The 24,218-nt window shown below is 41.7% G+C and overlaps 1 protein-coding gene across 1 annotated transcript in view; it reads right to left on the reverse strand.

Moving 5' to 3' along the window:
• The window catches only part of ADAMTSL4 (ADAMTS like 4), a 111,371-nt gene that overhangs the window by 43,528 nt on the left and 43,625 nt on the right, over positions 1-24,218 (reverse strand). The window contains exon 5 of the mRNA XM_069949752.1: positions 24,092-24,194. Within this exon, the coding sequence (XP_069805853.1) occupies positions 24,092-24,194 (103 nt within the window). The remainder of the gene's footprint in view (positions 1-24,091; positions 24,195-24,218) is intronic.

Below are 24,218 nucleotides of genomic sequence, written 5' to 3' on the forward strand. Positions count from 1 at the left end.
TATAAGATAGGGTCTTATATTATTTTTTTTTTCTCTGAAAAAAGGGCTAGGGCTTATTTTTGGGATAGGTCAATTTTTTTCATGAAGAACAAACACATATTATGCTAGATTCCTTTCATGTACTCTACAGAATAGCTATTTCTTTTAAGACATGTTGGCGGGGGAGAGGTAGCATTACCTATACAGTGTACCAGTGTATTTTGCCCTGGAGTGGCGGTAGGTAGAGAGGCACTTGAATTAAGCAAGGTCTTTAATTTCGGTTTAGGGCTTCTTTTTGGAGAAGCTTTAGGAAGCAGAAGGTACATGTTCTACTTAAAGCAGATGTAAAAAAAAAATTGCTATATTTTTGTAAGTCCTATGGGGACAGGGGTTAGAAAGACATGGCAGTCTTCTTTCAAAAACCGCACCATTCCTGCCTGAATCTTTTTACGTGGTATTGCAGCTCAGCGCCATGTGAAAAGTTTGGATCGGTGAGGGTCTAGGTGGTGAACACTCATCAAGTGGAAGAAGGAATGGGGCATAGGAGCCTAGCAGAGCGCCATGTGGCTATGTGTCTGCACAACCTCAATGTAAGTCTTAGCACCCTGACCCCACCAATAGAGACTGATGAGCCTCTATGGTGTTAGGTACAAGAGTTCCCATCACTCCAGTCTGCTACACAAGTAAACTCAGTAGAGTTACATCAGGTACAAACCCTTGTGTGCCTTTTTGGAAATACGAAGCCATCTTTTTCTAATTTTGTACACCCCCTTTAGGAACATAACATGGTGGAATCATCCTGTTGAAATATACAGAAGGCCCAAAGAAACTACAATGAGATTCCTAAGAGTTCCTTAAAGATTTTTACAACTTTTTACAAATAAGGTTCTATAGGTATAAGATATTATACTAAATAAGTCTATTCACCTAACCAATTCTCCTGCCAGTGGACCCATTTGAAAATGTTTTATGCCTTTCTAATAGTAAGAAAGATCCCTCAAGAGTCTTTGTGGTTCTTCATTTCCTTGCCATGATTGGTTCACTTGTGAAAAACTGAAAAATCTACAAAGCCTTAATCTTCATGGGAAAGTCTTAATGGGATTTTCCATCAAACTCTATGACAAGACAAAGTCATATCAGTTACATCAAGGAGCAATGGGCTTCTTTACTGTCCTTGGAGCCTCCAAGATAACAAAGACAATTTTTTGGAATTCCCCAAAGGCAATGCAATAGTTTTACTTCCTGAACGGACTGAGAGCAAGACTTTTAAATTTTAGGGCAAAACGGATGAACTTAATCATAAGAATATGCACAAACTGTCCCAGTAAATTTTTATAGATGGCGGATGCATCAACATTTCCTTCTAAGCTGGGCAAGATCTGCCAGTGAAAACAGTGAATGAATATGTAAGAAATAATATTTATGCCTGCATAATCTTTATCCTGGTATATAAAAAATCTGCATTAATTTTCTTCTTGCTCCAGAGCAGAGATCCCTCAGGGAAAGTCCAGTGAGATCGGTGCTCGGGGAACAGCCGGAGACTCTCACAGTGAGACTAGACAGAAGTTGACCCAGCCCTAACATACAAAGAGGTCTTTCCTAGTTTGCTTAATCTCCTATGTTTTTTTTCTAGCCTGTTTGTTTATTCCTGTGCTGCCGGAACACTTGATTCACATATAAACCATGGTGCTATGTACTGCTAACAAAAGCTCTCTGTCCGACCCCTTGTTCGCTCAGCCAGGGAAACTAAACAACAGAGGGCAACCCAAGCATTGCTGAATTTACAGCTTCTATTATGGGCATCATTTTCCAAACTAGACTGTACTGAGCTTTTTTCGAGGCACAAATGCCAAAATGTCAGCAAATATGTGAAAAGAAGTTAAAAAAGCAGAAGGAAAACACAAAAAGAAGAGAAAGACAAGTGTCATCATGGATGAATACCATCTCAGAAATCAAGGACCGCTCACTGGGAAACCTTAAGACTTTCCCGGTGAGGGAGAAGACAGAAAGCATCTCGGAGAAACACTGCTCATATTGTTAGACACCATACGGTTAGCCAACATTGAACGGTTCTTAAAGTAAGAAAAGGAATGGTAGCAGATGACTTTTGTACAAGAAGACCATCCATCTCACTGCTATGGAAATAAACGCAAAAACTTTGGTCAACCATGCCTCTCTATCCTACGTCATCTTGGTATGGTTCACTGTGTAAGAAGTACCCAGGCTAGATGATGGTTCCAACTGAACCAAAATGAAGCCCGTCATGGTGATTGCTATTAGTATTATTGGGAGTGGCTACATGGCTGTGTTGTCCATTTGACTGGAGCCCCCACTTTATAATGGATCATGGTGCCTGGGTGCTACAACAAAGTCCCCCACGAGGCTCCAGCACTGTTGTATAGCCATCTATACATTACTGACTAACTCCATCTTTACTAAGTTATTCAAAGATTCAGTGCTTCCTTATAGGAGAATGTTTGCAGCCAAGTCTAAAGAAACAAGAAGTGGAATTCTTTTATTGGGATAGAGCCGAGGGCATAAGGAACAGTCCTGGGTGTCTACGCTGTTTACTCTTAGCATGGCTGCTGACAGACAATGAGCCTGTATAAATGAGAGGGTGATGAAACGGTCCCTGGAATTGGCGCCACACATTCCTGCATCTCACCTCCTATGCCCATTCCTGATAGCAGAGATATGCATTGATTTAACTATTGCAGATCTGGGCTGCCCAATGTAAAAAAAAAATATATATATATTTACAGTCAGGCTTGGCTTTACAGGGATATTGCCCATACTGTCATGGCGTATACAAATAACTAAACTATACAGTGCCCAATTATAATGCCACTATAATTATAGTGCCACACACTACTATATATAGTCCTGACACCACTATACATTGCAAACAGTACACCTTATCTCATGGCTTATTCACATTACCTACCTTCTAGTATATGTCTAGATATCAGCAAAACGGTATGCCAACACATACCATGGTGTACCTGACACAATGGAAATACAAACCAATATACAGGCGGCATTTAATAGAGCAGGGAAAGCTCAATATATATATATATATATATATATATATATATACACACACACACAGTGGTACCTTGGTTTGAGAGTAAGTTGGTTTAAGAGCGTTTTGGTTTAAGAGCTCACAGTTTTTAAAAATTGTGACTTGGTTTAAGAGCATTGCTTTGGTTTAAGAGCTCCCTGTACTGGGTGGAAGGGCGAGTGGGGGAGGGGCATGGTCTGCATAGCGGGGTCTACAGCCCTGTACTCTGACCCAGGAAGTCTCCCTATTCTTTCAAATCATAGTAGATCCACTTCAGGCTGGGGATTGCATCAGGGGACAGGACTGTGGAGGTAATCTCTTCATAGCTGTAACCCCCCTCTCCCCGGACAGAGATTGCTGCATGTATGTGCCCACATCTGTCCTGCTCATTCCTTCATGCTCCCTGCAGTCTCTGTCCGCCCTTGTGTTTCCCATCCTCTCCATTACTGTACAGTAACTTATAATATCACATATTCTGCTGTTTCTGAATGTTTGTTTCATTTTTTTTTTACATGTTATTCAGAATAGAAAATCATTATTTTTGAGGTGTGGAACAAATTGACTGCATATCAATAATTTCTTATAGGAATATTTGCTTTGCTTTAAGAGTGATTTGGATTACAAGCACAGTCCCGGGACGGATTATACTCATAATCCAAGGCACCACTTTATATATATAGTTTTATAGAAAATTTTCCAGGATAACCTGGCATTTATGTAATATGTAAATCTCTGCTTCTTCTCAGCTAAGGAGTCAAGGGGGTGGTCCTGTTCAGGGCACATAGCCTGCATGCTTCGCCCCCTTAGGCCAACATTAGACTTAACATAGCAGTATAGTATTAGAAATATATAAGAACGGGATCAGACTAGTATTAGAAGTTTACATTAACGTTTTATTCTTCTCTGAAGATGAGAGATCAGACCACACTGATGTCTGTCATTAGCAAGGGAAAACATGCGGCCTTCACTTTGTCTTTCATGGACAGGGTCATATGATGGACAACCCTGTGTATAATGCATCATATATGGAAAGGATTAATAGTAAAAAGCAAAAATGACTTTGATCTCCGAAGAATGACAATATTTTTAAACTGGAGAATGTGAAACTTGCTTCAGTTTTTAAAACGACTTAACAGGAGAGTTACCAGGGGGGTCATGGGTGCAAATACAAGTAGGGCAACATCTGCAGACAGTTTTTATATTGTCTTCATGTTCATGTGGGTATTTCCTGGGTACTCAAGTTTCATCTCACACTTCAAAGGGTTTTCCATTCAGATGTTTTACCATTATCTTGATCTCCTGTACTTGTTATTGAGGCCTTCATAAGGGTATTTGCCAACTCTCTATGGTGGATCGGTTTACCTGGTGATTTTAAGTAAAAGTGCCAAGAGTTAGGCCTCATTCACACACCCTTAGTTATGTCCATAATTGTGGACAGAACATAGGACCAATGCATTTCAATGCCATTATGCATATTGCAAAAAAAAAAAAAAAAAAAGGACAGGTCCTAGTGTGGACCTGCAATTGCACCATCAGCGTGCGTCCGCATCAGAACTTCCCATCGTGCACAATGAAGCAAGCGGCCGGAGCTTCATTGTGTGAACTGGCAGGTCTTTCTGCGGCCGCAATTCACTTAATTGCCGCCGCAGAAAACTGACATGTCAGTTCTTTGCGGCGCTGCATGGGATCCCGGCCGGAGCGTATACGGGATCCCATACAAGAATAGGCAGTGTTCCACCCCATACAAAGTACGGCCATTGTTGCCAATGGCAACAACGGCCATACTTTTACGTAGTGTGAACATAGCCTAAAAGTATTATCTTGTGCACAGAAGAATCTGTGGCGAGGAGTCAAACCTGTAATCCTTCTAACCAAGAGTGGTTCCCAAGACTGACCTCACATCGGCCACGCGTGGCCTGCGTGATCTTCTGTCAGATGCCTGTACATGACTTATCCTGGACGGAGAATGCTTGATCAAATCTCTGGAAATAGTTTAAGACCACAGACATCTATACCGTATTCCCAACGTACGGTGGACTAAGTGGAAACAGACAGGGTCCCATACACTCACAGCCCCCAATATCAGATCGGTCAGTGTATGAAGAATGTCCTTGTCCCTGCTGTAGTCCAGTTCTTTGCCTGCATTTAGATTCTACATTGAATCAGAACCCATAAGGTTAAATGTCTGAGCGGGCTATATGTGGTCTACGTCTATAAGAGCCTCATTCATATAGCTCTTGATCTTCCTGCAGTTCATGTTTGTTAAGGGGGCCCGGCCTTCCTCTAGCACACACAATGTTTGGGACGTAATTTAGCAAATACTTAGTGTGAACAAAGGGCTGAGTGTGTAAAGGGAGCTGTGAGACCGGGAGACAAAAAGGCTGCTGGGGGCTAATGCAGCAGCTATGGGCGCTCAAGAAGCGCTTACTCCACAAAGCTCTCCAAAGTCTCAAGGACTCTTATCCACATCGATTGACGTGCTTTACAGTAATGAGACATCAATCTAGCAGAATGTAAGACTTTCCTAGCTGCAATGGAAGAACAACAACCCTGGCATGAGTCATAGACATGAATATTTCCTGTTATATAGTACGACAGATAAATGTCCTCTTATAAAGCAGCCAGATATAGAATATGGTGCAGGTAGGTTCTGCTGGATAGTTATATCCAATCATAAAGAACATATTATTCACATATGTATATACTTTCATTTTGAGAACCCATTACTTGTCTTATCCTTTACAGCCTGCATTATACTGCAGAGCTGCACTCACAATTCTGCTGGTAGTGTTACTGTGCACATACTGTACATTACATTATTTATCCTGAGCTCCAACCTACAGTCATGTCTAAAAGTTTTGAGAATGATACCAATATTAATTTTTACAAAGTCTACTGCTTCAGTTTTTAAAATGGCAATTTGCATATACTCTACAATGTTATAAAGAGTGATCAGCTTAACAGCAATTACTTGCAAACTCAATATTTGCCTAGAAAATGAACTTTATCCCCCAAAACACATTTCAACATCATTGCAGCCCTGCCTTACAAGGACCAGCTAACATTGTTTCAGTGATTGCTCCATTAACACAGGTGTGGGTATTGATGAGGACAGGGCTGGAGATCAATCTGTCATGATTATGAATGACACCACTGGACACTTTAAAAGGAGGCTGGTGCTTGGCATCATTGTTTCTCTTCTGTTAACCATGGTTATCTCTAAAGAAACACGTACAGTCATCATTGCACTGCATAAAAATGGCCTAACACGGAAGAGTATCGCAGCTAGAAAGATTGCACCTCAGTCAACAATCTATCGCATCATCAAGAACTTCAAGTAGAGAGGTTCCATTGTTGCCAAAAAAGCTCCAGGGCGCCCAAGAAAGACCAGCAAGCACCAGGACCGTCTCTTAAAAGTGTTTCAGCTGAGGGATGGGGCTACCAGCAGTGCAGAGCTTTCTCAGGAATGGCAGCAGGCAGGTGTGAGTGCATCTGCACGCACTGTGAGGCGGAGACTCTTGGAGCAAGGCCTGGTCTCAAGGAGGGCAGCAAAGAAGCCACTTCTCTCCAGAAAACATCAGGGACAGACTGATATTCTGCAAAAGGTACAGGGAGTGGACTGCTGAGGACTGGGGGAAAGTCATTTTTTCTGATGAATCCCCTTTCCGATTGTTTGGGACATCTGGAAAACAGCTTATTCGGAGAAGACGAGGTGAGCGCTACCACCAGTCTTGTCTCATGCCAACTGTAAAGCATTCTGAAACCATTCATGTGTGGGGTTGCTTCTCAGCCAAGGGAATCGGCAGTCTCACAGTCTTGCCTAAAAACACAGCCATGAATAAAGAATGGTACCAGAATGTCCTCCAAGAGCAACTTCTCCCAACCGTCCAAGAGCAGTTTGGCCATCAACAATGCCTTTTCCAGCATGATGGAGCACCTTGTCATCAAGCAAAGGTGATAACTAAATGGCTCAGGGAACAAAACATAGAGATTTTGGGTCCATGGCCTGGAAACTCCCCAGATCTTAATCCCATTGAGAACTTGTGGTCAATCATCAAGAGACGGGTGGACAAACAAAAATCAACAAATTCTGACAAAATGCAAGCATTGATTGTGCAAGAATGGACTCCTATCAGTCAGGATTTGGTCCAGAAGTTGATTGAGAGCATGCCAGGGAGAATTGCAGAGGTCCTGAAGAAGAAGGCTCAACACTGCAAATATTGACTTGCTGAATTAACTCATTCTGTCAATATAAGCTTTTGTTACTCATAATATGATTGCAATTATATTTCTGTATGTGATAAAAACATCTGACAAACACACATAAAAACCAGAGGGCAGCAGATCATGGGAAAATATAAGATTTGCGTCATTCTCAAAACTTTTGGCCATGACTGTATCTTATAGTCCAGAGCTGCATTAACAATTGTACATTTTGTCGTTTACATTGTAGGAAGGTTAGTGGTTACATGTGCAGTCTGACTAGAAGGTAATCAACTGTTTTAATAGCACCAAGCAGAATTGTGAATGCAGCTCTGGGCTTTAGCAAAGGTTCAATCAAATAGTTACATTCTTCAGTTGCACCTGCTCATGGACCCTGTCCCCACAGGACTGGAGAGAGAAGGTAACTTTGTTCATTAAGGGAATGGGGATAGGTGTGTATTATAGTTTTGGGAGCACCAGGGCAGGCTGTCATAGCTGAAGGCCATTTTACACAGGCTGATTATGCTCATTGCTGGTGAACCGGCCGTGTAAAAGGGCCAGCAGTCTGCTCACAAAAGAAAAACGTTAGTATCTTTTGTGCAGTCATTAGAAGCCTCTCTAGTGTCGGCCACATTATCTTGCAGTGTAAATGGAAGTGTATAGCCAACTATGATGAAACGAATGAGCGAACCGGGTTCGGGTTCGAGTCCATCCGAACCCGAACGATCGGCATTTGATTAGCTGGGGCTCCTGAACTTGGATAAAGCTCTAACGTTGTCTGGAAAACATGGATACATGTTTCCACATAGCCTTAGGGCTTTATCCAACTTCAGCAGCCACCGCTTATCAAATGCCGAAAGTTCGGGTTCAGATGGACTCATCCTCGAGGTTCGCTCATCTCTAGTCATAATCATTTGTACAGCCCAGCTGCACGATTGATTGGGCCTTGTAAGGGATGTGCAAACAAGCCACCGATCTTGCTGATCACGGCCTGAAGGCTTGTTTACAGCCCAAGGGCCCCTATATAGTCCCTTAGGGCTATCTGCAGCCCGATGCTGCGGCTATTAGCGGGCACAGTCCGATCGCTGTGCCCGCTAATTAGCATTTTAAATGCAGCTGTCAAAGTTGACAGCTGCATTTAAAAAGCTTCTTTTTCGGTCCCAGGTGGTCTAGTGGTGGGGATCGCCCCCTCCACGACATGATCGCGGAGGAGCGATCCCTGCATCTGGGCCTGGCCGGGGTCTGCGCTGTAAGTCCAGGGGGACTTCTATTATGTGTGTAAAAAGAAAAAAAATTTTTTTATAAAAAATCCCCTCCCCTAATAAAAGTTTGAATCACCCCCCCTTTCCCCATTCTATAAATAAAAATAAATAAATAAAAATATTTGGTATAGCCATGTGCGTAATTGCCCGAACTATTTTAATTTTTTATAAGCCATCAAATAAAATAAAAGTTATACATGTTATATATCGTTGTCATCGAAACAACTTGAGGAACATGCATAACATGTCAGTTTTACCCAAGGGCGAACGGCATGAACACGAAATCTCCCCAAATTTTTTTTAAAAAAAGCATTTTTTTTATTTCAGCACACATTTAATTTTTTTCTGGTTTCGCAGCGCACTTTATGCAAAAATTCAGCCTGTCTTTGCAAATTACAATTAGTGGCGCAAAAAATAATGGCTCATGTGGGTCTCTAGGTGAAAAAATGCAACTGCTATGGCCTTTTAAGCTCAAGGAGGAAAAAACGAAAGTGCTAAAATTGAAATTGGCTCTGTCCTTAAAAAGGACCTGTTATCCGGGATGCTGGACCCGGTCCCTGGGCAGAGAAACCACGGCCCGAAGCTGAGATGAGATGGACATCGGACTCATCACTACTGCTTTGCATAACGCCTGCGCTCAGCTTCAGGATGTGATTTCTCTGCCAAGGGACCGGGTCCAGGAGCAGGACTTCTAGGGAGGGTTAAGTATGCCGGACTCCACAGGGAAGTCGGGCAGGCTTCGCCACAAGATCCCGGCTGACAGGTTCCCTTAAAAGGGGTTAAAGCCCTTTAAAGGGAAGCATCATAAAATGGGATGCACTATGGCAGAATTATTACTGATTATGAGGCACTAAGAGTGCACTGGTACTGAATGGGGGCACCAATACCAAGTGGAGGCACTAGGCATTCACCAATTCTGAATGCAGCACAATTACTTTGTGGAGCACACTAAACTAGTGAGAGGGACACTTTTATTGTTTGTGTACTACTACTAGGCGAGAGGCCACAGAACCAGTAATATGGTGTACAGGGCCAAAAAGGTGGACTATTAACGCGTGGTACACTAAGAGGGTAGCTAACTACAGTATGCAGAAACAAGCAGAGGTGTTAGATGGAGAAGTTGTTGGATGTAACTGTAATCCTGGCATATAACCACTATATCACTGGATTATTATTATTATTATTATTGGATATACTGGTCTTTGTGGTGTTATATGGTTTTGGTTACAGTTATGGTTTTGGTGTGAAGGTAATATTTAGCATTTATATATACACACTTTACATAGGGCAGGGATGATATATGATGAACTAATATCCAGGGTATTGATCAAAGGGTATATTTAATAAGAAGGTTTACACTAAAAGACTTGTGAACCATTAACTATGATATTCAAGTCAACTCAAAAGATGCGATCAATGGGATATGAACAAAATTTTGTTCATCATTTGATTGTTGCCGCATTTACACCAAAGCATTATCACTCGAACTATTCGAACAATTTAATAATACTTGGCCCATGTAGAAGGCCCTTAAGCTTATCATGCTCTAAAAGATGTTTTATAGTTATGCTCGCTTCAATTTACTTTAAGAGTTGAGGTGAAAACATATGCCTTGGGGCTCCTGCTCCTGATCTTTTAGATCCTACAATAAACTCCCCAGGCCGGACGTGTCAAGGCCAGGCACAAAGATGATTGATAGCTTCAGCTGGAGTTCCCCGTAATGGTCCATGAAATCAGGAAAATCCCTTAATCAGAGGTAGACTGTACTACAGCCCCCACAGCCCCTTCCCTCCAGTACTGGCAGATTGCAGAAAACCTTTCATGAGAGAAAACCAGAAGCTTAAGACAGCTGGGAAATCTGATTATCAGAGAAAGAATGGCTGTCATCAGAAGGCTTGTTTGTTCCAGAAGATGGCTACATCTGGATCAAAAACTAGAAGGGCCTCACTGTATTTCCTTTGTTAAAAGAAAAAGGGGTGTGAACACATTCCTTCACGTAAACCTGAAAAATGTCTGACGAATCGTAAGGACTGCATTGTGTTAACTATAGACGCAACGGGAGAGGCACACTCAAGATCTCAACAGCTACCATCTTACGTGTTACACAAAGATTTCATCTCCAATTAGGGCACTTATATACCAAGTGCCACCTTCCAGCTGAACCATATTACTGCACATTTATTCCTCATTCTCATGAATAGGGCTGAGCTGCAATACCGAGTACAACCTATGAACAAAAGTGGCACTGTTGTTGTGGAAAATAATCATTTTTGTAATCTCGCAAACCCCTTTAACTCGTTTCAATGTCCTTCTCAATAACTACACCATGAAGCAGAAGTCACGAGACAACATAAGATGATTCACTAGGCCAGAGGGTAAGATTAGTCAAAGAGTATCTTTAGACATATCTGTGGTGGGAAGGGACAAAGTGCTCAACCAAAAATAAACTGAACAAACCGTATCCACTCTAAGATATCAAGATGGCACGTGCTACCAATTGGCCACAAACCACCTATCTGGGTGTGCGGCTCGCTCAGTACTTATCACTATGTCTTCATAAATAGATGTACCCTGGACGCCCCTTCTTGTATCTTCTGTGCTCATCTGTCATGATCAGGGGATTTATTAGCTCTTATCCAAATACCAAAATGTTTCCATGTTACCCAGAATGTTTTACAAGTTTGGTAGGGACAAATATAGCAGGCCAGGCCTATATATGTTCTTAAAGACGACCTGTAGCCAACCCAAAAACATAAGCTGTTGCTCTGATTAAATAGCTTAGGGCACCCTGATCACACATTTTCTTGACAGTTTCTTGACATGCCTTTCCGTTCCCAAGATATTATAATTTTTCTTACAATTCAGTGAATAGTCCGTTCATTAAGTTCGTGCCCATTTGACTATTAACTGAACTGTCAGACACACTATAAACCAACATATCTCAGAAGGGGGTGGACCAAGAAACTGTAAAAAGGTGTCTAATCAGGGTGCCCTAAGTTATTTCACGATGCGACAACAATCTCATTTTTGGGTTGGCTACAGGTTCTCTTTAAAGGACTCATCCCATCTGGATAACACTCTCCATGTATTTTTTAGAGGTCACAAAAGAGAGGGCATCCCTCGCCATTAACCCCAGGATAAACCATAGGGGATGGCTATTGCATCGCTGTTGGACTTTATGTGACCACTCATGAAAAAGGCTACAGGTAAGAAGAGGAGTACAAATTGCTCCAAAAATTGATAGGAGTCCCTTAAAGTGTCACTGTCATTATAACTTTCAAAATCTAAATCAATAGTAGATGTACTATACAGCAAGTTTGCAATTTACATTCTTTTTTTTTTTTTGTTATCCCGCTGTAAAACAAAGCTGAACTTACCAGAAATCCAGGTCCAGTCTCCTGAAGGCAGATTTTCTGACTTGTGCTGGTTTAAAAAACAGACCAAACACAGGAATTCCGCCCAGTACAGAGAGTCACAGCTCAATGTGTCTGTCAATTACATGACTGCCTTTTCTCTGTGAGCGCTCAGATGGCCTGGGAAACACAGGACTTCCTGTTTTCTGACAGTTTCCTGTAAACAGGAAGTGCCGTGTTTTCCATGATAACTAAAAAAAATAATGAATGTAAATTGCAAACTTGCTTTATATTTACTGTTTCATTTACATTTTAAAAGTTATAATGAAAGTCACACTTTAAATAAAATATCTTAAAAAAAAAAAAATCATAGGAGTCCCTATCAGTGCTTGGTTAACACTGTAAACCCTCTGATCCTGGGGGCATCCTGTGAAAATTCTTGATAAATATAGTTTAATGCAGTTTAGCCACTTGGAAAACCATCTAAAAAAGGCAAGTGTCTAAACTGTAATAATCCCTGGATCTTATATCTATAAACATCTACCAGCGGAGGAGAGGTGCTGACAGTGTCCATCTACAAACACTGGGCTTAGTATAAACTTGTGCCAACTCTCTGATACAAAGGGCTGAAATGTACTTTCTTCACTTAGCAAAATACGGGCAAAGGATGGAAAAAGGTCTGGTTGAAATAATCTCAGGACCAACATTAGGGGGGGCGGGGGGGACTGAATAACTACCTATAGCCCATGTCTCCTAAGGTGTAAATCTCAAGAGAGCAGGCAAACAGAAGAGCGGCAATACTGTACATTCTGCTGCCCAGTCACTTCCAGTGGACGATCACTGATTTACAGTGGTATTACACGGACAGTAGCTCTTGGACATAGCCGCCCCTTGGACATAGGCCTTACTGGCAGAACAGTCCTGACTAGGCAACCCCTTTACGTTTTCCTCATTTATGGACTATTTATAAGGTTTTCTTCTATACTTAAGCTGCTCGCAAACTTAGACCTGAGGTCCAGAACTTGGACAGCTCAGACCACAAGAGGCTAATAACTCTTCAAAGGGAACTATACTTGTCGTGGTCTGTGAGTACTGATACATTAAAACCATAAACCAGAGCCAGGAAGTCAATTAGCTGCGGTTCTTTCTCTGTGACTCCTTGGTGAATGATATAGTTACTACTGAGTCTTCCCTGTGATAAAGTCATCTTATGCAAAAGTCATTGTGCTAAGAATTTGGAATAGACAGTATAATGCAACCGATTGGCTGTGAATGGTCACATGACTACAATTCATATGTATGAAAACTGGAACTGACACATGGTAATCAATCAGCCTCTTGTACCAGAAAACTGTACAATGGAATCTGACAGGTTGCTAAGAGGAACTGCTAAGAGTTGCTAAGAGGAAGTGGTCAAAGATACAGCCCTGAAGTTTCTACATCCAGGTTGCAGATATTCACTCTAGTATTTGGCACAAGCCAGTACTTCACCACTTATTGCAGCTCTAAGTTATTGAGGAGGAATATGTTTACCTACACTTGTCAGGAAGGAAGATACCAAGATAAGATAACAAGGTGGAAGAACACAGCCGGTGTAGTCTTCACAAGGCATCCTCCTGGTATTGCAAATAGCAATAATATTGTGGGTGATATAGCATACACACTAAAAATTCTGAATTAAAGGGGTACTCTGGTGCTGATAAAAAAAAACAATCAATCCTAAACATAGTTTTCCCACTTACCATCCCTCCAGAGTCTTTCTCCGTTTGAATTTCCAGTTGTTTGCAGGTCCCTGAACCTCCAGTTGGTGTCTTCATTTTTTCTTCACTTCCTGGTTTGGGCTTTCTTATGATGCACTTTGTCTCCTGTGATTTCTAACGGACTCTGTAAAACTGTTAGATGGCTTACATCTTGCTTAGCCAATCAGAGCTGAGCAACCTGTGTCATCTGACAAAGGAAGGCTGGCCTAACACAGCTTAGACCAGCTTCCCTTTTGATCATGTGATTGTCACAAAATGGCTTCCACAGAGCAGCCTGGGGTCAAAAGTTATCAGCTACTTCACCTCAATGTTTGAGCCTTGAAACATGACTAGGGATTATATTCCAAGCCAGAATCTCCTCTATAAAAGAGTTACCTTACTGTAGGCAGCTGATATACAGTCTTGTCAATGCAGAGCAGGGCGCTGGCTGGCAAGGTGGGATGCCTTTGTGCACAGTTTTAGTGGTCTCCATACTCCTCGTGTCAAAGGCATCCCACTTCGCCAGCCAGCACCCTGCTCTGTATTGACAAGACTACAAATCAGCTGTCTACAGTCAGGTAACTCTCTTATAGAGGAGATTCTGGCTGGGCATACAATCCCCAGTCATGTTTTAAGGCTCTTTAAGGACTGAACATTGATTTGAAGGGACAGTACCTCCAGTTTTCCCCATGGAGCTTGGCATAGCTTATAAGAACACTGTGCACTGTTTTAGTGGTCTCCATACTCCCATGTCAGTGTTCTTATAAGCTATGCCAAGTTCCATGGGAAAAACTAAAGGTACTGTCCCTTCAAATAAATGTTCAGTCCTTAAAGAGCCTTAAAACATGACTGGGGATTATATGCCAAGCCAGAATCTCCTCTATAAGAGAATAACCTGACTGTAGACAGCTGATTTATAGTCTTGTCAATACAGAGCAGGGCGCTGGCTGGAGAGGTGAGATGCCTTTGACATGAGGAGTATGGAGACCACTAAAACAGTGCACAGTCTTCTTATAAGCTGTGCAATGCTCCACGAGAAAAACTGGAGGTACTGTCCCTGCAAATCAACTTTAATCCTTAAAGAGCCTTAAAACATGACTGGGGATTATATGCCAAGTCATAATCTTTTGCAAAAGGGAGAGCTATCCATCTAAAGAAAGGGGTCTTAGGGTTTTTGCCCTTCGGCAGTATGGAGCAGGGGGCTGACTGGCTAAATGAGAGGCTTTTGACTGAGGGGGTAGCATTCAGGTGTAGATTTGCAGTTTATATGATTAATGAGCATCACCTCAGAGAAACCAATGGAATCAATAGCTTCATTTTAGAAGTACAGTATGTCCCTTGTTTAGGGACCCAGCTCTAAGGAGCATTGCAGTCCGTAAGAAGCTCTTAGTGAACTATTGGATATTATGGAACTTGTTCCATATAAAATCAGAAGAAACCAAACCATGTGGTGCTGGAGGAGTCTTCCATGTTCAACAATGCTCTGTATCTAATTGCTGATGTAGGAATGACTGGAACATCAATTTCTTAGTATAAAAGCCATGAATCCTCCACGTTCCATGTCCAAGAATGAGGCTTTATAGGGGCTGTGTACAGTTTACGGAGTCCAGGGCAACTAAACATCAGATACATTGTCCTTGTAAGAGAAGTCTAATCTCTTTGAATACCTTGCCTTTACTGTTAGGCCCGTTCTCCCATGCCCCTACAGCCGACCTCACTGTGCCTACTGACAGTGAAACAACACAGCTGGCGGAAGACAAGTCAGACCATATTCCCTATACCAGTAAGCTGGGCAAGAATTCCACCTCCATAAAATGATTTGTTTTTCTCTTTCCTAAGTCTTAGCAGGTCTCCTACAGCAGGTGCTGAAGGCTCAAAGGGCGCACACAGAGCGCCAGTTAGTTTTGGAGCGATTGCAGACGCTCAGGATCCTTCACTGTTGATATGTTTTAGGGTGTTTGTGTTTTCTGTTCAGTTTACATGCCAGAATAAGCCATGGAGAATTGGTTATTTATACTAAGGACAGGACCCACCACTCTTTTATGTGTCTAAAGATGGAAAAAAAGGAAAATTCAGGACTTCTTGACCCCGAGTACTGTATGTGAGGCTGCTTTGTTTCTCACAAAATCCACAACCCTCTCAGTGCAGTTGGACACTTCTTGGTTTAAAGGACCCAGATTCTATATTCTATATAAATTGTGGTCATCTATAGTGATACCCTCTTTACCTGCCTCCAGGATCTATGCCGATTATCAGAAACATGAATATGCAAAAGAAGAACCCGTGGAGCCTCATCTAAGAGTTTTGAAACACAGGACTAGCCAGATATCCCTCCAGGAAGGGCACAGCCAAGGGGTGTCTCCTGTAGGGAAACCACCAAAATCACCATGTTAAGTGGCCCTATAAGTCAACGTAATGACAAGGAAAAAACCAAGGACAGGTATCCATCCACAGACAGCTGTTTTGGAGTGTTGCCCCTCATCAGTGTGGAGCAGGTTTCTGGCTAGGTGGGAGCAATGCCTAGTAGAGCCATAAAAGAAACAGATCGCTGATCTCAGTTTGTATGATAAGTCAGGTAATAGTTATATTGGTGTGACCTTAATTTTAATAATGGGAGTAACAGGCAGGGTTATACAGTATACAGTAGGTGGGTGTGTATTTTGCCTAATACACACCCACCAACTGTATAACCATCTCACAACAGTGTGATCAGCTGATGAACGAGCACAGGTTTGTCGACTGATAACTGGGCCTATTACACAGGGCAATATGGGTCTCTTTGGCTTATAATCACCCTGAATTATAAAGCCCTAATTGTCAGTCACAAAGGCTGTAAAGCAAATCTCGTCTGCTGTGCTGAACACAGCTAAAAGAGAGGAAGTGAGGGAGACAAACCAGGAAAAAAAAATTAATTAAAAAATAATAATAATAATAATAATAATATATATATATATATATATATATATATATATATATATAATTGCATCATAAAGTTTGTTTAAAAATATATTTAAAAAAAATTGATGGTAATGTCCCATGTAAGATCACCATTTGCTGTGATTGAAAACTATATTGTTTATATCTGTATACCCTTTACCTAATAATCACTAGTCACTCAGCTATATCGAGCTATTGCTTCAGCTATATCAAGTCCAGGGCTGTATTAACAGCTGCTGCTGCCCTAGGCACTAAAGCTGAAGACGCCCCATCTACACGCACCTATTGGCGATACCAGACCTGACCAATACCACCATACCCCCCACCCCCCTGGAAAAGACACCAGATTTACTGGCAAGTCTGAACGGGAGGAGGGAAACTAAAAAAATAAAAACAAAAAATTCATTTTTTCTGTCCCCCTGCTCCCTGGTGCTGCCCTAGGCACCGGACCACGGGTGCCTAGTGGTAAATACGGCCCTGATCAAGTCTAAACAATCCTCTGTGAGATATATACCAAAAGCACATGTCTACAACGGTAAAAAATCCTCAGCTGTATGGTACATTAGGTCTGTGTATGTTAAAGGGGTAGTTCACAAAAAAAATTCTTTCAAATGAACTGGTGACAGAAAGTGACAGAGATTTGTAATTTTTACTTCTGTCTTCCAGTATTTATCAGCTGCTGTATGTCCTGCAGGAAGTAGTATATTCTTTCCAGTCTGCAGAGCAGGAGAGGTTTTCTTTGGGGATTTGCTACTACTCTGGACAGTTCCTGACATGGACAGAGGTGGCAGCAGAGAGCACCGTGTCACACTGGAGAGAATACAACACTTCCTGCAGGACATACAGTAGCTGATAAGTACTAGAAGACTTGAGATTTTTTTAATAGAAGTAAATTACAAATCACTTTCTAGCACTAGCTCATTTAAAGAATTTCTTTGGGGTGAACAACCCCTTTAAGTAGATTTAAAAGTTGCAAAGCAATAAGGAGTGACTGATGACGTCCAACCTTTTACAAACCTTTGAATGTCTGAATGGCCACAGATTCTCCATCTTGTATTAATATACTTAGGATCTGTCAGCCTTATTAGGATTAATAACCATCCTGTGAGTCACACTTCTGGACAGCAGACTGTTCATCACAGAGCAGGATGCCTTGTGGTTTCCTCAATGAGATTGTGTTATACGTCACGCTAAATCACTGAGAAGTATTTGCTAAAACAATTATTAGTAATTGTCACCCGGGTCACACAGTCTGCACATTGGGAAATACACCATCTCCGTTGCCTTGACAAGCAGACAAAGTTTAGATTAACAATGGCCATTACAATTTCTCCGTGCTAATCACCCTCCATCCACTTTGAAGGGTTCGGGCCCTGCTGTCAGTCCTGTGAGACCCTGTCACATTCCACACAAATACACAGGGGCCACCCGGCTCCCGCTGATCCTAATATTTACAAAATAATTTGAGTTTAATTGGACTTTCTCAAGGGAAAATGTAGCACATAGTCAAGGTTTTACTGGCGGTGCGGAAAGCAAGCCACAGTAAAAGGAGCAGTGACGATCAAAGAAGAGTTTGTTCATAACAGCCACATTGTTCTCAATGGCTTAACCCATCAGCGAATTTTCTAATATTCAAAAATACCACGTTAACAAAACTGCACCTGTGTGAGTGACAATTTGTTAATCACCTAAATCTACCGGACCTAAAAAAATTTTTAAAATAAAAAGAAATTTAGCTTTAGGAAGTGTTGAAATAAAACAATGGGAAGGTTTGATAAAAGAAATAAAGGTTTACCCTACTGTTTATCTCCAGTTGCCATGGTAACAGACTACAAACAAACCCTTGGTGTAGTCAGATCCTGCACGGCAATACTATAAAAGCCACTTTATTTACACAATACTATAACAGAAGGAAATAGAACAGGAAAATAGAATTGGGTATAGAGTTAGGATAAGGCTTATCAAGAGGGAAGTCTCCTGGCCCAAGAGTCTATAGAATATATATTATATACAGGTTGACCTGCTGTGCAGGACACTTCTCCATTAGCCAGAGTAGCTTCTCTAGAGAAGTCTATACATTACATGAACACTTGCTGGTGTGTGACTGGCTTTTTGTCTGCATACCCTCCTAATAAAAAGAACGTGGGCAACCCCTTAAGAACATCCGCAGCTTCTATTCATACAATGTAGTCTGCACGCTACTTGGACAATGGTTGTCAGTACCTAATTATTAGCTTGGATGTCTCAATCTTCACACACATATGATGAGTGTGAGAGACAAGCGTGACCAGCGTGGCCATGTGATATAAACTCTGGGAGGGTAACTGTTTTCATAGACTGACAGATGTTCGTTTGCACAAGATATTAGTGTTCTTCCTAATCCTTTAATTGCACAAGGTACCGATTGTGTTTCCTGCGGCCTGACACACCGTGCTGGTATGTACGTTCCACGTGCTTGTACAAATCAGGGGTGATCGACCTGCCATAGTGTCAACCTGTCAATAGTAAGCAAGGGAGATGTTTCTACTAAGACGTCAGAGCGTGGATTAATCTGGAGGCCACAATTGTAGTATGTTGTGAACAAGGTGCCATGTCAGTGAACCATCTGTCCTGATATTTACTTTACTGTCTGACATGCAGGACAGGACATGACATTTCTATCAAACACTATGTGCTGGGACAAAGTGTATCTCCTTACATCCTTACTTCTCCAAGACACAGCTGGTTACCATAATCTGACTATTAGAAAGAGTGTCACTATCTTTGAAGGACCCAGAATGTCCATGTATTCCATGGAAACCCAATGTAATGCTCTATTTACCTGTGGTGATGCCATGATGGAACAACACATTGGTCCCCCCAACTGGTTACAGCATTTATTGCCCAGTGACCCTTCGGAAAAAGTACAGGTGGCCATACCTTTTCAATAGCTGTTGGGCAAATATTTGTTTAGCAGACAGCTATCTCTCCTGACTTTACATGATTGTTCATGTTTCTCTGAGCTGCTTATTACCAGAACAATAGGGTCAGGTAGAAATAATCCAACATGGCTGACAATTCTCTCCATCAATATCTGCTAGTGGATAGTTGGGGGGTTACCATAGATCTTGAACAGTTAGACAAGCCTGACTTTAGCCTAAGGTGCACAGGCACCTAAAATGTCTAAAGTGGACAATTTTAAAGAAGTCCGGATAAAATTTTTATTAAAGTATTGTATTGTCCCCAAAAGTTATACAAATCACCAATATACACTTATTACAGTAAAAATGCACATAAAGTGTTTTTTTCCCTGCATGTACTACAGCATCAAGACTTTACTTCCTGGATAAAATGGTGATGTCACGACCCGACTCCCAGAGCTGTGCGGGCTGTGGCTGCTGGAGAGGATGACGGCAGGGGGATGCTCAGTGTCCCTCCAGTGCCCTGTGCCCCTCAGTGTCCCTCTGCCATCATCCTCTCCAGCAGCCACAGCCAGCACAGCTCTGGGAGTCAGGTCATGACATCACCATTTTATCCAGGAAGTGAAGCCTTGATGCAGTAGTAAGTACAGGGAATAAAGCACTTTATAAGCATTTCCTGTAATAAGTGTATATTGGTGATTTGTATAACTTTTGGGAGGCAATACAATACTTTAATAAAAATTTTCGCCGGACTTCTCCTTTAAGGACTATGTGCATTGCTCATGTGGAGCACTAAGGATCTTTAAAGGGAACATGTCATCACTTTCATGCTTTCTGAACCACAAGCCATCAGGACAGTGCCTCTCAGCTTCACCACACCCCTTCTATATAAGGAGAGATCTATCAATCAAAGCCCACGGGGTAGGTAAAAGCCACAGGGGAGCTCTCGAAGTTCAGGCAGCATGAAAGTGATGACAGGTTCCCTTTAAGCTGTCCCTCTGGGGTTAAAGAGGGAAAGTTATTCAGCTGACTTGTTTGAAGTTGTTCATTCTTATGTAATACACAGGTACTATATTGTCCTTACATATGGGACACAAACTGTTTACGCAGTAAACAAAGTGCAGACAGGTAGATTAGCACCATCAAAAACATAAAAATACACTGAATTCCATTGAATTCTCTATACACTAATCCTCTGTCTATAGAAACTGGTCACTCAATAAATCCTATTCCTTAGAAGCAGACATGTCAGTCCTGTCCATCCCACAGTTAGTTAAATATAAGTACTGTTATGTTATTTGGCAGAACTACAGAGTATAAGCAGATGAAGTTTTCGGTATAAATACAGGACCTGAAGAATGTAACACGGCCCCTCGGAGGTGACTTCTGAAGAACAGACTAATCCCTGGCACGCAGACTCTAGTTCTTATCTGCCTATGTACCTGAGGAAACGTGATAGAGGGGACATCTCTCAACGTGATGACTACGAGACAGTCACATGGTGCAAGATCAAAGCGCCAAGCCAAGAAGCAGGTTGGCAGAAATACGCCAATGTACCTTCTTTTATAAAGGTTAGGATTTGTTGTCCATAATTCAGTAATTCAAGTTGTTTGGATTAAAAAAAAGTTAAAGCTTTAAAGGAGGCATAAACTGTTCTCAGAGAGTCAGAATAACATCCAAAGTATTTCTGGACAGGTCTCAAAGAGGTGGCCGCTCCTGGCCAGGGGAAACAAATGTTCTTTGTGGAATTACATAGTGCTGGATTTTACTACATATGAGGAGACGGCCATAGACGGGAGATTTTTGTCTGCAGATCCCACTGACTTTAGTGCTGATGTTGATGGCACAATCTTAATCTGACTACTTGTTAGGTGTATACTGGTCTGTATGTATACCCCCCATCCCACACACCGTTCTTGGCCCATCAAGCATTTTTCAGACCTTGTAAATGACCACTGTTACCTTTCTTAAGAAGACATTTGATAGAAGAGCTTCTCAAGCTTGCTATATTATTAACTTCTAAAGACCTTGATTTGGTCAACTGCCCATCAAAGCCCTACCCTAAAATAAGGTTCCTTTAAATATGCTTTAAAAGGTCAAGAGTCCACTGAGGTCAAAGGGCTAGAGCTAATTAGCAGAAGGACAGGTTAGCTGGACTTACAGCACTATTATCTAGCAAAGTTCCCTGTTCTAAAATAGAAGTGTGGGAGGAGGCTGGAGCGACAAGGAACGTGGAGTATCTAAAATGAACATCAGTGAGGTCAAAAACATCCACAGCTCGGCAAACATATCAAAGAACGGACGAGATGTTTGAAAGTCACTGCCAGCCACAGTGTTTCAGGAACGTAAACTGTCTTTAACCATGTCGTTACCAACCAGGCAACCAGAGACAAGAACCTGTTACGTGATCCAGGGTGAGCACTTGTGTTTCCTGGACTGGAGAAGTGACATTTGTGGCAATGCAGGAACATAAGAATTAGAAGTCAGATATCCCTGGGGTAGTGAACCAGGGAGAGGAAAAAGTACTGCTAACTCCTAAGCTCAGACCATAAGGGGTTACAAGCTATTGAGATATTTATATACGTATAACAATATTGATATTTTGCAGGTCCTATGTAATAAGAAATATTGCCTCAGGACGAAACTTTCTAATGTACACCAAGTCTTAATTCTGCTTTTATTCAAGATCACAGGGCTTGTCAGGGATGGTAGCTGTGTAACCAGTTATTGCACAAGCCATTGCAGCTTGTCCAGGAATCTGCACAGGCACCTAGGCTAAGCTGCTCGTAGAAGAAGAATACTACTGAATGACACTTCACTCTTGCAATGTGCACATCCTACAATCTTGCTACAGATCGTCATTATGAAAGTTCATCCTATAATGATTTCGGCGTTCAAAGCAAAGAGAGTATCGGCAATTGACAAAGCTAAGTAGATGGACCAATTATATGAGGTGGGGGCTCTTTGAGAGTCGGAATATTCAAAACTATGCACCAGGGGCCTCCATCTATAGCTGACAGCAGGTTGGATTGCTTTTTTTGCACATGCAGAGGTAGCATTAGTAACTAACTCCATAAAATTCTTATAAACTTGTATCCCTGGGTTATGTTCTCGTGTGAAGTCTAATTATATTCTATTCTGAGTTATTATGACTACGAAGAAACTTATATTAGAATTGCACCTTCCAAAACAGGTATACACTGGCAACCTGTCAAAATAGGATAACATATCAGAGCACAGACATGCACAGGCCCCACTGATTTCCAAAGCCTGAACATACTCATCAAGCAACTACATTCAAGTTTTTTTTTACGAGCATATATGTGTTTTGTTGGAAAATTACCCAAATATAGTCAGCATCCTATTATGACCAGTTGCCTACGTATATGTCCCTCGAAAGGCACAATCACGGTGTGAAGGAGCCCAAGAGGTGACCACCACAAATGGCAGGCAATGGAAGTCACCAGATATTCTACAGACCCTCACACGGCATGTCAGTACTACCTCTAGGTTCTATTCACACTATGTTTTTGGGACTCCTCGATGGATACCTCCATCGTACAGCTATGACGGATGTTAATTTGTAGCATCTGTTATACATAAACAGCTATGTTAAAGAAAAAAAACAGAATACTCGGTGACATCTGCATATCTCGAACAGAGGCCTGAATTCCCCACACACGTGACAAATGGACACCACAAATGTTAAGTGAAAAGAGACTTATGCACCATCACTACCAACTACTGAAGATGGGAAATAAGGATGGTAGGTAGAACTGGTGCCCAAGGACCAAATGCTCTACTACCAGGTAAAAGAACAGTAGTTTCAAAGGTATAATAGCTCTAAAATTTGGAACGCCGGACTCCAGTTTGACCAATCCATGAAAAAAAGCCTTCTTTTTTAGATTTCCGACTTGTTCAATAGTATGCACAGTCAGCTATATACGTGTGCTCACCTCTCTATCACCACATGTGGGGTTAAGCAGAGCACAGTCACATTTAGTATCATATGTCATACAATGCCGTCACACAGATGTCCCTTGCTGTTTAATGATAGGAGTTTGTCAGAGATATCAATGGAAAGTGAGCTGGTTCCATGATACCACAGGGAACAATACAGGATATGAGAGATGGAGGGGTATGAACCACCAGAGGAAATGGAAACCTCCTGTAGCCTTGTTGTATGTGGCATCGACTGTATACACACAGCATGAGTCTTCCGTACTTTCCTGTATCCTTCCTGATATACTTGAATACCTCCCATCATTTTCTCCATTCAACCTTCTTAACAGCAGGTCCAGACAAACGTTAAAAATTGGTTGCTGAAGAATTTGAATGCAGCTCTAAGGCTTCCTGGAAAACATGGATTCAGCCATAAGCCTTAGGTTATATCCATGTTTTCCAGGACTCCCTAGGGCTGCATCCAACTTCTTCAGCCACCGCTAATCAAATGCCGCACGCTCAGGTTCATACAAATTTAGTATGGGATAGCTGCTATTAAATAGCAGACATTATATAACATGTGCGTTAATCGTATTTTACAACAGTTTAATCTATACTATACACAAAGATCCATAAATACACACTCTTCCATATACCTCTCCCATAGACAAGACAATGGATTTATTGTACTACAGATCCAGTTAAACGCTCCTACCTTCAGTGAAGGCTTCCCACTGGTACAGACGACCCATAAACTCCTGGTCGTTAAAAGTTGAACATTGCAAAGTTCTTGCGTCAGGTTGACCTGCCGGACATGGCTGCAAACAAAAGAAGGTATTTTA

The sequence above is a fragment of the Dendropsophus ebraccatus genome, chromosome 13 (assembly GCF_027789765.1).
Source record: "Dendropsophus ebraccatus isolate aDenEbr1 chromosome 13, aDenEbr1.pat, whole genome shotgun sequence".
NCBI classification, from domain to species: domain Eukaryota; kingdom Metazoa; phylum Chordata; class Amphibia; order Anura; family Hylidae; genus Dendropsophus; species Dendropsophus ebraccatus.